This window comes from Clinocottus analis, unplaced genomic scaffold (genome assembly GCF_023055335.1).
Source record: "Clinocottus analis isolate CAN_PGR_092001 unplaced genomic scaffold, fCliAna1.0.p SCAF_17, whole genome shotgun sequence".
NCBI lineage: Eukaryota > Metazoa > Chordata > Actinopteri > Perciformes > Cottidae > Clinocottus > Clinocottus analis.
Window position 1 is genome coordinate 5,659,630 of NW_027175898.1, and position 19,570 is coordinate 5,679,199.

The following is a 19,570-nucleotide window of genomic DNA, read 5'->3' on the forward strand; positions in this document are numbered from 1 at the left end:
AGGGGGGAGGCAGGAGATCTGTCAATATGAGCTTCTGTTACCATCCTTCAAACCCACACCTCTGACTGATGACGCTGATAATATGTCTGTCCGAGACGGTGCAGATCAAAACAGCAGCTAGTAATGTCTCCACAGTTTAGTGGTCGTCCTGATAAAATATTTAAAAGGAGAGTACAAGAATTTACAACACTGGCTGAATCGTACTTTAAGATTCGTAAGTTTGGATAATCTCAAATTGATGAACTTCCTCTTCCTGGTTTTTTCTTTTTTAGTTACAACATGAGCAACAAACTGATAAGACAAGGGTAGCAAATTCATCCAATATTTAAGGAGGAAACTGCACATTGGAATGGGAACACATGAAATGAAGTGCAATAAAAAAGAATCTTAGATTCAATCGTCAATAACATCCAGAACGCACATGTTCATAACAATTGTACCTCAACATTTAACCCTCCATTTGCATTTAGGAGCAGCCGTCTGCTATAAAGCATGCATACAGTATAGTAGAAGCCGGGGATCAAACCCCAAACCAGTGGTTAAAGGACACTTTCTGGAGCCTTTGCAAACCTAAATAGGACATTTTCCATATGCTTTTTCTCTGCCAACACAAAGTGAGAAGGACAGGAAAAGGACACTTTGGAGAGGCACAATCTAGTTGACCTCCAGCAGGACGAGGCCTCGTAATGCCGACTGTCTTTGCATCACCTTCCAGCAGAGCATCAAGCCATCTACCCCAAAGCAAACATACATGTGTAAAAACACCTGATTTACTACCATTGGCAAACTTGTGGCACCAATCAAAACAGTAGAGGAAACATCTGCCCCATAGCACAACATACTTAAGTCTTCAATCCACAGCAGATGTCAAATATGTTATTACATTTTTCATCGTGGCACAGGAGGTTTTAAATCTCCTTTTTTTTGCAGAGTAAGAGTTTTTACTCTAAACAAAGCTCATTTAGAAAATTAGCTCCAACTTCAGATTGCCATTCTTGACGCCTTCCAACAAAGCCACTTGTATGAGATGTGCTGTCCTAATTAAAATACACACTGGCCTGAATCAGTTTAGTGGATTTCCCTCATGCCCGTTTCAATGCAACACAATTACTGTGATGAGCCGTTTGTCCGTTTTAAACTACAAGCCTCACCAATCAACTTCCACATCAGTCACCCTTGTCACGTACCAGTTGGTCTCCAGAGAATCCACATGCATAGCATTATTTATCATAGGCCTTCAAGAGAAGCAGACTCCCTTACTTCAGCATAAAATGAAAATAATTGAAGCACAGAAAAGGTGCTATTTAGGCGCGCATGTCGCCATTGAAGTATCAAATGTGACTTAAACCAACAGCCTGTTCAACACAAGCCTAAATATTTTACACTGCAGCCAGAAAGTCTCCTGAGCCTTCCATACCAATCCTTGTTTTCCTCAGCTGGGCCCCAGCTGGTGCCGCGTTCTGTGGTCAGGTTTTGGCTGACCCATATCCCCCAGCTATAGTCCTTGCCAGCCCACAGTGAGGACAGTATGTGCACAATGCAGAAACAGAATAATCAGCCTCCTACCTGACACCATGACATCAGACCAAAAGATACATGCTCGTCTTGCCCGTGGAGACTAAACTTTCAGTTCAAAAGTTTTAGTTTGGCAGAAGAAATGCAGCTAATCACTTCCAGAATGAGTGAGGATATTTTATACATTATAGTCCTCAGATCCTGATGGGTAGAGACAGGTGTTATGTGTACACATGTATGTATTTGTGTGTAAATACATCTTCCTGTGCACACTGTCCTGTGAGCAGTGAAAGGTATTTGTGTGTTAAAGGATTACAACAATATTCAGTTTTGGAAGCCTCTGAGCTTTTCCTGCCAGCTCCACTGACGCACAGCACCCACCAGCAGAAGCATGGGTGGTCATAGGTGACGCAGCAGCGCATGGCACGGCTTGTGTCAGCAAGCTAGACATTCTCCGTCACTGAGGTGGCCTCGGTCACGTGGGTGTTGGGAAGATGGCGATGCCAGCTCACCATTCTCAGTCACTAGCCCCTTTAAATAACTGTCACTCTTGAATTATGTCACTGTATTATTGAGGACATGACAAGTCTGCACTGGGGCGAGGCCACACAAAGCGCAAAACAAGCTCCTGAAGGAATGTGACACTCCAGGTCTAAACCCTTCCTGAGATTAATGACAGCTACTGTGATACTGTATCTGCAGAAAGTCTTCAATCACTCGTTTCATGGGTGGATGTAAATAAAAAGGAAAATGTTTGTGAGGCTTGTGTCATCACATACTACACCAACACACATCTTTCACAAAGACAGACACTGAGATGCAAGACCAAGAATTTAATCTTTGATGCACATCCATGAGGCTCTTTCTAGACAGGAGGACACTGCAACTTCCTCGTCTGTGACCACAAACCTGGTCACATGACAACAGTGGAAGCAGCTCTATCCGGTTGTCTGTCTCTGTGTGTATTGCTACCAGATAAACTATGCACACACACTACATGTGACTGAATGTAAGCACTCACACGCAGTGAGAGGAACCAAGGGAGGGTCAGACAAAATGCGCCTCTTAGTGCCCGCACTGTGTGCGCGTGTGCGTGTACCACTCTGCAGCGCAACGGCTTCCACAGTCTGCGCTCGGAGCATAAACAACAAAGATGACCCTTGTCAGCTTCCTATTTACACCCATTTCCCCTTCTACTTTTATTCAGTTCTACTTTCCACACTGTGGCCTTTCTTAAACACTGACATGACAAGTGAAACTGACAGCTGTTTAGAGAGTAAATGTGGAGAAAGCATTATATTAAACTGTCATTTAGACCAGCAAATAAATTGATCCCCATCCCTGCTTTCAATATTTTATGTGACTAAACTTCAATGCTTCACAAAGTAAACCTCTAATACATCCTGTGTACAGTGAGAAACACAGTGCAGGCTGCTGACAAAAGACAATGGGCCTCATAACACTGGAGAGCCTTCTGCTTTCAAGTCAGTCCATCATCACTGATGTAAACTAAACCCTTTTGATGTCAACACGCTCTTCAAAACAGGAAACTGGCCAACAGGCAGACTGACCACAACCAAGATAAGATAAAACCTCCTTTGAGTGTCCGGTCTCACTGTAACTGCCGAGACACACAAGACACACTTTGCTGTGAGGAAATCCACGAACAATCTGCCTCCCAGAGTCAAAGCTTTTCTAATAAAAAAGTAAAGTGTGACAGCAGACATGTGGCTGAACTCAATCAAATTAGGGAAAGGATTTGACACCAGATGAGAGAACGAGAGGGGATGAAAAAGCTACGCAGTGCGCAAAGAGTTGTGCTGAGTGGAGTGGTAGTGAGACAGATCACTACATATGTTCCCCACATATGCAGGACTGTGAGCGGGGGTGTGAGCTCAAGTGAAGTGTGTATGAGCCATGCGTACCGTGTGTGTGTGCATGGGAGGAGCTGTCAGGGCCTGATAGAGTGTCTTTACATGACAAGCAGCTGCTGAGGTCTGGGATGCGCGCTGGGCAAAGTGGAAAATAATGAACGAAGAACCGCTGCCAAACACAACAGAATTCATCTTTATTTGCCAACTGCTGCATGGCCCTGTGTGCGGACAGCACCAGCCTGTCACCGCCACACCCCAAACATACGACATCAGCAAGGTAGAGCCACAGCTGTACATTGTGGAGCATCATCTTGTTTTACAAATCATAATTTACTACATGTCGTTGCGTATTAGTTTGTGATCTGAAAAAGTACCCCAGCCAACTTTAACTTAAAACAAGGTAAACCCTTATCAACAATATATCTTCAACATCTTTTAAAAGTTAATCATTATTCAGATGCTGAAATCATCAGGAGACTGTAAGCAGCGTTACAAATTTAAAAGGTTTCACCCAAGACCTCAAGGAACCGCAGGGATTTAAATGTACATTCATGTTTTCTTGTGACTCTGAAGCCAGTTCAACTTTGGCTTATGAGGCCTTAGCAGTAAGGAATGGCCAGGCAGGCTCATCAAGAGGTCAATAAATAAAAAGGAAAAAAAATTGTGGAAGGCTTCAGACAGAAGGGGGGGAGAGAGAGTGACAGAGGTTAGTGAGGAGCGTCCTGTTCTGTCCGTCTCTAAGTGACAACGACAGGAATGTTGAGGTCCCAGCTGCTGTGGCTTGTTGGCTTTTAATAAGACACATCATGCAGCATTCATCGTGCGGCCCCCAAAAGGAGAGGCCACAGTGTCCTTACAATGTGTCCAAACTAACAGCTCTGTTGCACGTCACCCCTTTCTCTCCGCCTGTTCTATCCTGTTTCTTTCCACTTCAAAAGGAATTTAATAAAATTTCAAGACCGATATAAATAAAGAGGCCCACCTCAATCATTTGCCACCAGATAAACTATGCACACACACGACATGTGACTGAATGTAAGCACTCACACATAGTGAGAGGAACCAAGGGAGGGTCAGACAAAATGCGCCTCTCAGTGCCCACACCCAGTGGTTGGACTTCCTGAGGGGGCTGCTGTTGGGTTTTGTCCCCGTCTGGCCATTCATGGCTTGGGGATGGAAGGGAGGGAGCCAGTGGTAACTGCATGAACTGTGCATGTGTATGTGTTTGAGTGGTGAGAATCGGATGAGAAGGGGGGGTAGGCGGAGGTTGAGGATTAGGGAATTAGAACTCCAAAGCGAGGGAGGAGGAGGGAGCGGGCTGCGCCTTTTGTTGGTTTTTCCTCAGCCGCCCCCGCCATCCCTTCGGCCCTTTTCTGCCGGGTTCTGCCTGTAGGCTGCAGCTGCGGCCTGCCACCCTGTGCCCTGCATCTCAATGAGCCACGGGCCGCCCGCTCCAGAGGAGATGGGGCTCCCTGATGCAGGGGTCACCACTGAGCCCCAGCAACCACAAACTCCGCCCCACACCATCCGATGCTCTGAGCCACAGAGCTCTGGGCTGGGCTTCTCGTGCTGCCTGGACACCCATCTCCCCATTTGCCTCTCTCACTGTGACCATATAAGGCAGCACCAGGCTCGTATGCCATCCTAAACTGTCCAGGAGTATGGGCTCCTACATTTTTTGCCCTTCTCTTTATGTCTTCCTGACATCCCCTCCTCTCCAAACCTCTTTTGTTGGCCCCTCTCTCTCCCATGCAGCTGGATGGGGGACTCCATTGCCAGGGCTTTGGCAGCGGCATCAACAGGTTGCGGGGAAGGGCCACCCTGGCCTCCAATGTAGCCCTCTCTGTCTCGTCCCCTTATCCCTCTCTCTTTCTCTCTGTCACTGTGGTTGCCGCTGCTACCCCAACAGGAAAAAAAAAAAGCATGGGGGATGGGGGTTGTGCGATGGAGGCTGCCCTTCTTTCTCACGCTCGTAAGAAAGCCCTCACTTCTTCTCCGTGGTGAGTGACACCTGCTGATTACCATAGAGACACTGTGGGAAGTTCCCCCCTGCCTCACTGGGGCTGAGATTTGCCCCCTCTCCCTGGGTAAACAAGCAGTCCATGGATTAGTTAACTGGGTTACTGCATGGCAAACAAATAAACACACATTATTTAGAGCAAATTAGTGCCAATGAACTCTCAATGACCAGTGTAAGATCAAATCCCCTCAAACGATCAAGGAGTTAATCCAGAGGATGCATTTTTTTTTCTGGAGACAGCTGTGGAAAATGTAATTTTAAAAAGTATGATAAACCTTTTTGTAAGGCCTCTGAATAACTTGTAAAATATGTTCAGAGTAACACAATAAGCTGATGTGGAGGATGTGGGGCCATATCTGAGGGTACAGTCAACTCTTGGTTTGCAGACAGCTGAGCATCCCCACTAACTCTTGTCTCCCCTACCCTCCCTAAACTGGAGCGAGGTGCCAGTGAAGTGATTGATGTCGGAGACTGGGAGCTTTTTGCTGGTCCATAGCCGCTTCCGCCATGGGTCTGAGTTGTCAGCAGGGTCATTATCCTAGCAACAGGATGGTGGAGCTGTGGGTGAGGAGAGTGCGCTGGAAGTGGGAGGACCAAGAGGGGGTGAACTGGTGGGGGTGGACAGAGGCAGAGAGAAAAGAGGGGAATTAGAAGAGATGAGAAGAACAGGCAGAATGTGGGATTAAGAAAAGAAGAGAACAAGAGGAAGGACAGATAGGAGGAAAGTGAGGAAACAACTGAGACAAAGAGAGGAAGAGAGAAACAGTGCGCTGCCGAACACCACAGTTGTGGTGAGCAGGCGGACTTTACACAGCAAAGTAAGCTCACAGCGGGCTCGTTGTGAGGAGGCGAGTGGTGGAGGTGCCACCGCCCTCAGCGTCCTGGTCCCCCCACCATGCCAGCCTGTCTGTCTGTCTGCCGACAGCTGCACGCCAGTAATTTACTTCTCTCCACCACATTTAGCAGGAAAACTGCTTCCCATTACCTGAGCAGGGGGTCCGCGCTGACGGCCAGACCCCCGGCCAGCGCGCTGGCTTCCCGGTGCGACACCCTCTGCTGCTGGACGCCGCCGACAGGGGCTCGATTGCTAGACCGGCCTGGCACGTCGACTGGTAGTGTCTGCATATACCATTATCAAAATATGAGTAATCTGTTGTTTAGCTATTCGGAAAAAGTTATCTAAAGTTATACATGCTACATATATTAGTTGAAGTCAAACCACAAAATTACCCATCATCTCAGAATTATATCCCCCAGTTTACTCAGTTGTGCCTTCTACAAAAAATCCCCATTATCTTTTCCTGAACTTCTAGGATTTGTTTTCCCCGCACATTGCCCTTTTATGACTGTTCACTGGTTATAACAAATATTGTAGGAACCGTATATCTTCTTTAATTTGATATCTTTGAATAACTTGTTAGAGAGAATTGTTGTGTAAATGATGACAATGACATTGGTGTACTGATCAGCAAATTGCTGATGAAACATTTGCTAAATGGACTTTTCAATCCTTGGACATCAGTTATTGAATAATGGCAATCAAGTTTCTTTAAATTGTACAACAAATAGAGTACACAATAAGTGTAATTATGCATATAACTTCACACAATATAAATAGTCCAATCACATTACTTAGTAAATAGTAGAGTGTTGCATAACTTTGTTTCTAATTAAGGTAACTTTATTACCATGACATTATCCACAAGCGTCAAGATAAACATTTTGGGATCCACTTAAAAAGGACTTAATAACTTTATGTGCACTTGAGACTTGTTTGTTATGTGTAAAAGCCTCACAACATAGGCGTATATTTGCAAATTGGAGGAGGTATTGCTCCAGTTCTGCAGTACTTAAGGTGTGCGTTTGTGTTTGTGCTGCAGCAGTGTGTGGCCCATGACAGCCATAATGAGGGGATGTGTAGGAGCAGCAGAGCTGGCAGCCAGTCAGCATTGCAGCATCATGAGACATTCTTAATCAGGTGGGCCTGCTCCTTTGAAGAGCATTTCACTGTGTGGGGAACACCACATTCCCAAACTGAGACCACAAACGCAGAGAGAAAATTACTGTAAAATAGTCTGTCTGAATTATTAGACGCCTGTTCACCAGATGCATCAGACACGGATATGCAAAAGATTAAGGAAAAAAAGTTTAGATTCACAGTTACTACTGCGTCTAGTGTTTCACAAAACTCATGCATACTTTTTTCCGATGTCTCTCCCCCCTTTTTATTCCCACTCTGTGTCTCATGCAATTTCCTGGACCACCAACAAGGTCTCGCTTAGGAGGAGCAGCTCATGGCCGTCCTTCAGTCGCATGACCAGCAAAGGAACCAATCAGCTGATGAGCTCCGGGCCGCGAGATGGTCCGTGTGGCATGTCGCACACAACATCCATCCCCTCTCCCGAGGACGACTGGGTCACTGAGCAATGTTCTGGGAACATCACAAAGACGCTGCTCAACTTCTGTCTCACTCTCTCTTTATGTTTCCCCTCGCTATCTGTACTTGTGTGCCCTCTGCCTCTCCTCCCTCTCTCACCCCACCCCTCATGAGTCGGAGCCAGCTGAGCGTGCTACCCAAATCCAACAGTTGTTGCGGCCTTCGTTAGCCTAACGAAGGGGCCGACTCTTTATACTTGTCAGGGAGCAAATGAGTCAAACAAACAAGGGCCAGGGAAGAGGGGAGGACAAGCGAGCGCTGTTCTGTTGAGCTTGACTGGGTTCTTGGCCGCAGCACTTCCCTGGAAACTAGGGAACCCACAATCTGCCTCTTTGATGTCTGATGATGCTCTGGCTTTGATGGAAACTTTGGAAAAACACACTTGCAAAAGGAATAACATGCTGCTCGGTCTCTGTGGCCACTAGAGGCCGTAGGCACATTCAAAGTGTGTGGGTGCACTCTGTGAAGGATCTAAAAGGGAAGTACCATTTGGGGACGCATAACAACTGGTTGTGATAGTAACAAAGTTACAGTCTTTTAGAAAGCCTGTACTTGTGATGCGGTCTGTGCATACGGGCACTGGGTAATGTTCTGCTGGCAGTGTAACTTTTGAATAAATATGCTTCACACTGTCCATACACTCAAACATCTGCATATGCATGTCCAGACGTACGTACACACTATTCCCAACCTACTCGGCTTCTTCGTCTTGCATTCCAAGACTGTCCTTCCAAAACAGACAGCCAAGATAACAGTCACAACAACACATTGCAGGCAGTGTCCACAATCCAGACACATTACTGCAGCACAAGGCTTAGGGAGAAAGTCTGAAGGTGTGTCCTTCAGAATGAGATCATTTGACTGTGCGCAGCCTGTCTGGAACAAATGTGCAAGGCACCTCAAGGCTGAGAATCTGCAGCACTAATGACAGATTAGCTCTACTGGGGGGTTTACAGGGTACTAAGGCACAATGCTTGCTCTACTTTCATTCAGGAGCCTCAACAGAGTTTACAGGTGCATGCTGAACATGAATAATTGGAGTGAATGGCATGGATGTGTACAGGATGTGTCCAAGCTGCTGTGCTCTATGCACGTGACTGACCCACCATTAAATCCATTCATCATGTAGCACCATTAAATGATCATTATTGGAGGAAAAGGCCTTAATCTTCTTTTGCCGAGGCCAATATGAATGTAGTTTGGTGCTAGATGGTGTCCATGGAACACACACAAAATGTTGATGGAAGTATGGAGTGCTATCTTTTGTAAAACATTAAATTGGTGTTTTGAGTGCACACATGGGAGTAATGAGCATGCTCAACACACTTGGAAGCGGTATAAGCCATTTATTATTACGCCCACATGGAGATGTGAGTCACTTGGGTGGCGCCACCACACAATAAAGCTACACTCAAGGTGCAACATGGGATGATGGTGGTTGAGCGGGGGCTTCTTGGCTGAGGTGATGGACAGCAAGACAGGACATACGGCAGGTTCACCTTCTGTGTAGTCGCTCTGGGGCAAAGACCACATGACAGTGACGCGACACTAAAAGCCTTCCTGTCAAGGAGGCAGGTGGACGCTCTCCAATCAAAACACAGAGGCTCTGGGTGACATTTCACAGGGCACAGCTGCTGGGCTGCGACAGCATGCCAACTCACTATTCCTGAAGGGTTGTTTGTTTAGTTCGTGTGCGCGTGCGTGTATCTCAACTAGAGGGGTTTTAATAATATAACTCTGTGAGTGTGTGTGTGTGTGTGTGTGTGTGTGTGTGTGTGTGTCTCCTGCCACATGTTACTCTACTCGTCACTATTTGACTACTCTTCCAGTTACATTTTACACGTGCTCTCCATTAGAATATTCTCATCATACAGTCTCATCAGTACTGCAGAAGGTATGAAAAACAATTGACCCGTGCATGTTTTGAGCCACAAATAATATACAAAAGCTACATAATTACATTTCAATTTTGCTTTGTCAAATTTGATAAAGAGCTGTAGGAAATCCTTTTTTGTGGCTTGGATAAAACTATATTTTTGTCATCTACTTTCCAACTACTCAACAGAGCATCTGCAAATGGAACACTCCTAGCATCCAACGTTTTATCCTTTCACTCACTGGAAGGACCAGGGTGTGTCTGCCTGAGACTAATTGAGTCGAACCATGGTGACTCTTTCCTAAAACAGCAGCCTGTTATGCTCTTAGCCCAAACCTTGAGGGGGGCACACTAGAGCGGCACGCTGTTCCCCCCAAGAGTCCCAGGATCTCTCCTTGTGACCTGCTCTCATCACCGTATCCCCTAAGTCAGAGTCTTTCTTCTTTTCCAGTAAAAGCCTCGTTCCTTGGCACTGGGCCTGCGAGCCTTCAGTGGTTTTGGAGAAGTTACTTATCCTATTTTGCCCCTGGAGGTGTAGGTGGTTGTGGAGTGGGCTCCGTGAGGCAGCTGCAGTTTGAAGGCAGAGTTAGTATGCACACATAAAGCTGCTCCAAGCCAGCAGATATGTGAGGAATGCTTCTTTGTCCAAACAACAGGAGTCACGCCCGGCATAGAGCCATGTCACGCCACACGGCACTGTCAGAGCAGCTAAATGGGGCTCACCAGGGACTCTGCAACTGCATGGCTCTTTACATTAGATCTTGCATAAATCCTGTGTACACATGATCAATAACCGTGTACATATATCATTCTGTTTATACATTTCTGCAGCATAAAGAAAATAAATCTGTCAATAGTGCACCATAGTAAAGTCTTGCTAATCCACGTACCTCAGGAATGAAGATAATGTGGATTTGGGAAATACTTGAACCAATCAAGGAAAAATAAACATTTGTACACCATTTAGGCCCCAAAACGCAATGTAGTTTATGAGTACATACAAGCTGCCATGTGCATGTATTTCATCCATCCCGTTCATCCATTATCCAAACCACTTATCCTGTTTTAGGGTTACGGGGCGCTGGAGGCGATCCCAGCTGTCAATGGGCGAAGACAGCGTACACCCTGGACAAGTCACCAGTCCATCGCAAGGCAGACATATAGACAGACAACCATTCACGCTCATATCTACACCTATGGGCAATTTAGAGTCCAATTAACCTAAGCTGCATGTCTTTGGACTATGGGAGGAAGCCAGAGAACCGGGGAGATGGGGAGAACGGGGAGAACATGCAAGCTCCACACAGAAGGACCTGCCAGACCAGTATTCAAACCCCGCCCAGACCGGGATCCGAACCTTGGCCCCTCTTGCTTTGAGGCGTCAGTCGTAGCCACTACACCAAAGTGCAGCCCATGTATTCATGATAACTTCAGTTGTAAAAAAAACACACACACATATCTGTTTTAAAAAATAAAACTCTCAAACTATAAAGTGCAAACTTTATATTTGCCTTTACCTCTTTTATGCAGCCATCCCTCCTTGACAATCACCACATTGGTCATGTTGGTGGGCAGGGTGGAGGATCCAGGTTTCCCGCAGGGAGAGACACAGCTTTGTTTACCAAGTTTCCTTCACTCAGCTCTGTGCAAGAGCTTGGAGACGAGGTCCTGGGGTTTACAGCTGCCCTTCTCAATGGTGGTTACCTATTAGTTAAAGAAGAGTAAAAATTAGCCCCATATTGAGGTGAAAGATTTTTCCACTTGTCTGAATATTAACCCTCAGGTCAACATAGTAGAGGAGAGGCAGTAGAAGAGAGAGGACCTTAGTGTTTTATGGCCCAGTTAGTAGAGGATGTGCTCAAACCACAGCCTAGTCCCTTTCACATGGGGAACCTGCAACTTTGCAACGTTCAAATTTCTGCGCGGACCCCTGCTCAATTTCTGTGCGTGGCAAACTGCCATGCGGGTGTTTACAAAAACACGGGCACCTATTCACAAATGAAAACAGGCATGAAACTGCGGTCAACTTTCACATAGAAAAATGTGACACCCATTGTACGATATGTAACTGTCTTCAGAAAGATGTGCAAGTTAGCAAGTTGAGCATAGAAACTAAATATGGGTAATATATAATGATATAACAATGAGCTCAACATGTATGAGAGAAAACAGGATAAGACTGAATTGACAGTTATCAGATAAACTGAATTAGGTTTATCCGATAAAGGGCTGAATTCTATCACAGACTTATCGGTTATTCATCAACATCGAATGAAAAAAAAACATGCAGGCTATCGTAACCAAACACTTGACCTTTTGATTCATTCAGTACTTCTTTTTTCCATAAAAACTGCTTTGAACGCAGGGCAGTAGCAAAAGAATGATCAATTACCATGCTTGTTCACACAAATGTCACACACTGCACCAGGCCATCTTCTACCATCAACTGAAATCAATTTGCCTGCTGCTGCTGCTCAGTCAGAGTAAGGCCATCAAAAGAAAGCTCTGTTTGAGTGGCCTCATCTAGCTTACTGGTGAGGACAACAACAGGAAGTGGATGTGACTATTGACAGACTTTGAGTCATATCAGTACAGCCCCAGGCTCGAATACATCTGAATGTGCGATTAACACGCCTTTTACTGCCGATTCTCCTCACTTCCATCAATGAGCCAAAGTGAGTTTGTGAAAGCACAGTTTATTTTTGCTTAGTGTTTGTGTTTATTGCACTGGGGTTGTGGTGCTTGTGTCACACAGTCGATGTTGGGAGGATCTTGGAGCAAGATTTGAAAAGCACACTGAGTGCTATTCAAACTAGGGATCACACAAACCGTTGGATCTCTCCGGCATCTTAGTGTGTACTCTGTGACACAGGCACACACACATTATATACACATTTGGATACATCACACAAACAAACTTGTGCGCACACACCACAGCCAAAAAAGCAAAACATGCACAAGACCGGCTCTGGAGCCACAACAGAGCACTGCTGTTTTAATGGGAGCGACCTGTTGCTACTGCGGCCTGTGTGGAAAAGCTGGGTTGCAGCCAGCGCTGCAGCTAGCAGCCACTGAATGAACCCAGTACCCTGACAGCAGGTCACATGGTCCTCAGGCCTCTGGGCCACCGCCTGCCTGCCTGCCCTGCTGTCAGTGCAGCTTTCAATCATTCATCTTTCTGGCTCTGGTGCTAGGGGCCATCCCATTCAATGCAAATCAGTCTCATGCAGCAAAGATGCCACACACCGAGTCTGTCACTGGGCCGCGGAGGACAGTCCCATGCGTTTGGAGCAGGAAACAGAAAATCAGGCCAACATCACCACCACGCTACTTCCTTCAACACAGATCGATATACAACTCTGTTTTTGCTCTATTTTCCACTGCTGCCGCTTGAGTAAACAAGAGCATCAGCAGCTGATTTACGTTTACAATGGTAGAACATTACACTCAAATATTTAAAATGAAATGACAAATTGAGATCGAATATGCTCACCTGCTGCTGGAAAACAGCTCCTGAAACGACACTTGTTTTGAGTTCAATGCCAAAATGAAACCAGTACAAGTGCACTCTACTTCACAGTGCCAAGTTCCTCAATCAAGTTCTCTGAAAACACATCACTAATGATAAGAATAGTGGGTAGGTGAGGCTGACTACCAAACCACAGCTACTATAATCTAGACTCACTACTTTAATCTTGTGATGACATAAACAGCAGCCCGTTTTTGACTCTTGTAGAAAATGTATTTTCATGCTGCTGAAACAAGCCATGAACTACATCAATGATGGATCAACAAGATTGATTTATTCAGTTTATACATATTGTAACATACGTTCTCGGTCCTTCAAAATAAAATTTCCATAACACACAAAAAATGTCCTGCTATACTTGATTGGTTGCAAACCAAAAATGACCTTGCTGTAAATGTGAGCAACCAGGAAACAAGACAAATAAAGAAGAAAAGTATGTTAGGCCACAGTGTTCTCAGTTTGTGACACAGAAAGCCGTCATGTGATTCTGATGGTGGGCTACCATCATTAGAAGCGTATCCTTCGCAGAGATAATACATCTAAACTCCTGTGGAGCACAATAAGTTTGCCTGTGTACAAGGGAACATTTTCAAGGAGCATTCCCCAGATTCGGCATGCAACTGGTGGCACATTTGCGTCAACAGAGCTGCGAGGGGATTGGGTGGGATGCAACTGGTATTTTCTAAATAGAACAGGGAGAGCCACTGGCTGCATCATTACGCCAGCTTGTTGCATCTTCCTCGGTCACATGCCAAGTACCCCAGCATATACACACACTGGACAGATGTAGTGTTAGGTCTCATGACTGGTAAAAAATACTCTGACACTAAAGGCGTTATGGTACAACATGCCAGGGGACAATGTACTCTTTCCAGCCTGTACATACAAGTGACCTCTGCGAGGCAAACTGACAGTAACATAGGTTGAGTGAGGTTTAGCTCAATCTCAAGTTGGACATTTAAGCTTTGCATCTTGCATGAACATTAAAATGGTGCTGCTCAGATGTCTGGCTGACAAACAATCATTTTGACTCCCATCACATCAGCAACGTTATGCTGCACATCACAGACGCTTCAAAAATAAACCTTCTTGACTAAATTTCTGTAGTAAACAGTGATTTGAGTGAAGAAATGCATGACTGTCATCATAGTAGGTGGGATGTCAACAGTGGAGACAGTAAAACACCAAAACAACTACCCACATGCATTTAGCAATTACACTGATTACAAGGGAGGAAAATATGAATATCACTCTATTATACCTTTCATTTGTGCCATCCCTGGTGAGCAAACTGTGGACCTAAAGGGCCCAATATTGAGAACCACTACAAGGTGGCATCTAGTCATAACAAAGATGTACTACGTTGTATACCTGGATGTGAATGCACCAACGGTACAACAGAACAGCAACAAGCTAGCAAAGCTAACGAGCAACTGTGCAATTATCGTCTGGCCGTACATTTCTCACTCAAACAAGTAAACAAACGCAGCGGTGATTCATAACAATGAATGAGCTACTCTCTTGTTGAGCTCATTTGTTTTCATTTGCCTCCTGGGCCATAAAGTACCAGCGAAAACAACTTTCTCGTAGAGGTGAACCGTTTAAAGTAACATGACTGCAGATATTTTGGCCTGAGGGCTGCGTCTCAAAAGTGGTAATTGTCACCAAAAAAAATGGTTAACTGAAGACAGACTCGCTGTTTGTAGAAACATAACAACGCATGATACGCTAAGAAGTTTACACGCCCTTGACTTTACAGCTAAATAACTTCCACAACGAAGTGAAGTCAGGAAAGTACCTCATTTCAGGTTTGCATTTAGCGAAAGAAAGGATATGGGGCCTAGCAGGGCAGCTTGGGTGAGAATAACCGCATCCCATGTAAGTACAATGGGGACCTACCCTGTCTAGCTGTCGACCTCTTGTAGTTAACCATGCGAAGGAAACGCGGACATTTACCTGGACAGGAATTCAACAATGTGTCCGTCTCATTATAGTGAGCTGTTTCGGCGGTATATTAAGTTGATAAGTCCTTCAACAATCTGGACAAAAGTGCTCTCATTTACTCCGTTTCTTTGCCTTTCTTCCACTACACCTCCCAAACGCGCTGTCTGCAATGCCTCTGTGGCAGCCTGCTCTCCCGGGTCCTAGAGCCGACCCTTTATGTGTCCCACTCAGAGGAGCAGTGGTAGGCTGTCAGCGTCCCATTGAAAAAAAACTGCAATGTTTCTACAGGGGCTTATGAGGGGCAGCGTGGCCTTGCTGAACTCTGCGTTGTATTTATCTGTGCCGTTGTTTTCCAAAATAGGGTCCGGGGTTGTATAAAGGGCCCTGTTAGATTTCCAGGGGATCTTCAGTACAATGAGGCATATCTGTTTTTCACTTCCTGAAACAATCGCACGAGATAGTGTACATGTACACGACCGACTTTTTTTGTTCCAGTTCCATTCATGATTAAATGTTTGTACTTTGCCACCTGCTGTACAATGTTGATTGTTGTTATTTGTATTATTAATTCATCCACAGATTAATTTCATGATTAATCTTTATATAATGTCAGAACATTATGTAAAATCACAATCTCTAATAGCCCAAACTGGCAGATGCTTTTTATATTATAAATAATGATAAAACCACAAAATGTTCACATTAATACAATAGAGACTAAGAAAACCAGCAAATATTCACATTTGAGGAGCAAGAAGCAGTCAATTTCATCAATATATATATATATATATATATATATATATATATATATATATATATATATATATATATATATATATATATATATATATGTATATATATATATATATATATATATATATATATATATATATATATCAAAAGAAAGGCATATAGTCTGGTGAATGCCCCTGTATATAGCAAAAGAAAGGCATATAGTCTGGTGCTTTTCCGCTTTCAAAGCTGTATTTAAGAGGCTAACCACTTTTTCAGAAATGATACAAAATGATACAAATTATAAGATTAAAATAATAATGAGTAATAAATAACAAGTAAAACATGTAAAAAGTGAAACATTGTAGATAAAGGTGACTTTGAAATCATATTTGAGGAAGAAAGCTATTCAGAGCAACATTTTTTGACAACACTCACACAGCTACTTCCACAGGACCTGGCTTTGGTGCTTAAAATCATTTCAAACATGATGAACAAATGATTTAAAATCGATTAAAACAAAAAACAGGTACCATTGTAAGCAGTGGATGCTACTGTCCTTCTGTTGCTTGTCGGCACTCAAGCTGCAGACATCTTGATTTATGACTTCTAAAAAAAAAGAATCCTACTGGATATACTTTTACTGCCGTTATTTATTGCGGCACCCCAGCACATTGGCTGTATGCTGCTTAAGATGTGAACACGTTTTTTACTGGAGCTTTCAACTGCATGATGGGATCGCAACAAATACTAAGCTTGCAGGGCCATGTTTGTGATAAATGCTTTATCCACTGCTAAAGACTGTGTGAAAGGTCCCCCAAAAAACTGTACGTGGATTGGGATTGGAAATTAAGTATTATTTCAATCCTCAAAACTCTAGTCAGGCTTTAATTTATGAATGGCATCAGTTGTGTCAACAGGTTATACCTCTGTTTTTTATAGCAAATTATTTTTTTCCATACAGTATTCTACATCTACAAACACTGCCTTCCAGAGAGGTAGGAGTTAAACCAGTTGGACAGGTACAGCCCAGTCAGCTCAGTTATGACCAAAGGAAGTCAGGGATCCTCTGTATCATATAAAGACATCATATCACTCCGTCTAATATGTCTTTAAATTCTCATTAGAATTTATAAAAGACCTCTCCATACAATATTTCTATCACTTTGCTTTACATATTATATTTGGACTATTTTTGCAGTTTAATTTCTGATGAAGACACATTACATATTTGTGTATCTGTTTGCAAAACACGGCCTTCTTTATCAGCAGTGAACGTGCAGTGAACTACAAATGTGTTTGATATTAAAATGCAAGGCAATGCTTTTGAAAGGTTGTGCAATTAACTGATAAATAATGTCACTAGCGCAGGATAGAAGGGACACCAGTCAACGTTCCCTCTGTGATGAAACCCACATTGGCCTCTTTGCCCTCTGTCGCTCAGCCTCCTCTGTTGTCATTTCCCCTCTGTTATCATTCACACTGTCATGTGTTCCTCACTGCTACTATGTGTCAGCCTTGCCAAGCTGTTCCTGTCATACAAACAGAGCTGAGTGAGGGTATCCCATATTTTCTGCTGCTGTTATTCAGTGGTGCCCTCCTCTTCCTCCTCCTCGGCTGTCTTTGGTCCGGTGATAAAAATGCCTATACCCGGTTGTTTTGCAGGTTTGAAGCAAAAGTAACAAGATCAAAGAGTCAAAGTGAGTTAATAATGTCTTTCCCGTCAGAGACTCATCTGATCTCTTTTCCCGTCAGCTTGCAGTATCTGTTCCGACAGTAACAAACAGCACAGAACTTAATGGGCTGTTGAAGGAGAGCAGATAACATGCGGCAGCAACACTTAGACACAGAAGGACAGGAGGGCCATAACAGGGAGGAAGTGGTGGGGGGTCTGACCAATACGACATCTCCCGGCAACAGCAGTGCAGTGTTGCGACAACTGTCACATTTTTTTCCTTAATGTATTGTCCACCTGTTATGCGGCTTTCCATACAGTATCAAAGATTCAAGATTCAAAGATTAAATATGCAGAGAATTCTTTGCATTAAATGATGGATTTTCCCAGCTTATTTGTAGAAAACCTTAACGCCAAATGAAATGAAGTTAGTTTTGTTGAGCCCAAATTTACAATTTGTACAACATTTGCTAAATTTAGATCCTACATTTAGATTTTTTATTTGTTTGTGTTTACATTTTAAAAAATCTATTTAAATATGCGAGTGTTACTTTGTTTAGGTCCAACAGCTCAAATCTGTGGTATAAATTGTGCAACAATGAATACAAATCTGTTGCCCCACAGTACTGTATATACTGTATATTTGTGTAAAAGCCTGTAGAATACAAAAACAAATCACAACAGACCAATCACAAGGATAGGGATACTCATTTTATTCAACTGGAATAACAGCTCTGACCATAATTCAACCTTTCTTGTTGAGGATTGACGGTCGTTAAAGCCTCATGCCAAATATAGTTCAAAATCACAAAATTTCCTTCCACGATATTAAGGAGATTTCCAAATGTTGGAATGACGCAGGTGAAGAAAAAGTGCACTCATATTATGACTTTGCGGATAACAACACTGCGTGAATTGTATGTTGAGCTGTTCTAAGATGATTTTCGACGCATTAGGAGGCACATTAGGAGCTTCCTCAGACAGACCTCTCAAACACAACTCAAGCCCACCCCTATGGTGAGACTTTGGTCCAGTGGGGAGTGGATGTGGTTCAACTGTGGCAGGCTGGCTGGCTGGTTGGCCGGTCAGGCTACACTGGAATGCGGGGTCTTTTGTTTGTCTGAGAGAGGAGTGGGTCAGGGGGAGAATGCCATTGATGATTGCAGAGAGGAAGAATGAACCTCCAGGAAGTGTTCTCTCTCTACCCCCCGACCCCCACTCTCCCACTCTCATTCTCTCTCTCTCCCTCTCTCTCTCTCTGTCTCTATCTTTTTCTGTGTGTGAGAACCTTCACCGTGCCGAGCCTCTCTCTCTGAGGCCACGGTCCCCAGGCACAACCACTGCTTTGTCTTGCCTTGTGAACACACACCCCTCCTCTACTGGGTGCCTACGTTTGCCAGGGAAACACAGGGCCACTGCTACTATTCTTATCCACATCGCTGCTCCTGCATGGTGTGTGTGTGTGTGTGCGTGTGTGTGTGTTCTGAATGGCAAATTGTTTTTCATGTGGCACACACTCATCTGATGCTTCAGTACAAACATTTATCTTATTGGTGTTTTGTCAAAACTAAAAAGTTAGTGTCTGTTTGGCGCAACAGCAAATATATTTGTTTAGAGATAAAGAGAGTTTTTATTTAGAGAGCATGACACTGTCTCATTTATGATCATCTGGACATGACCAGAGTGCAGATATCCACCCTCTGTAAGAGTAAGAGCCAAACTAAAAATGGAATAAAGCGGTAAGTGGATAAGAATCTAGCCGGTGGCCCCTTCCGACCAGTGGCTGCCGCCTCCCGTCACATTGCTCATTCCCCTCTGTGTCAGAAGGCTGAGAGGAGCTGCAAATGGCCCTTTCAAAACACACGGCAGCTGGAACACAGGGCAAAGGTGACCAAAGCAGTTGGGGGAGCACAGCGAGGGACAGGAGGGGGGGCACGAGATGAGCAGCTGCAACCTCGAGCCCTTGTG

The 19,570-nt window shown here is 44.3% G+C and overlaps 1 protein-coding gene across 3 annotated transcripts in view; it reads right to left on the minus strand.

Annotated features, from left to right (window-relative positions):
* Positions 1-15,360, minus strand: part of akt1 (v-akt murine thymoma viral oncogene homolog 1) — a 30,701-nt gene extending 15,341 nt beyond the window's left edge. Inside the window, exons 1-3 of one of the 3 annotated variants that reach the window (XM_068579996.1) lie at positions 15,208-15,360; positions 13,216-13,235; positions 11,240-11,426 (exon numbers count right to left, since the gene is read on the minus strand). In XM_068579996.1, coding sequence (XP_068436097.1) covers positions 11,240-11,285 — 46 coding nt within the window. In that variant the 5' untranslated portion in view covers positions 11,286-11,426; positions 13,216-13,235; positions 15,208-15,360. Of the gene's footprint in view, positions 1-11,239; positions 11,427-13,215; positions 13,236-15,150 lie in introns of all 3 variants that reach the window. The other 2 variants (XM_068579995.1, XM_068579997.1) reach the window with 2 other exon arrangements.
* Between the last annotated feature and the right edge of the window lie 4,210 nt (positions 15,361-19,570).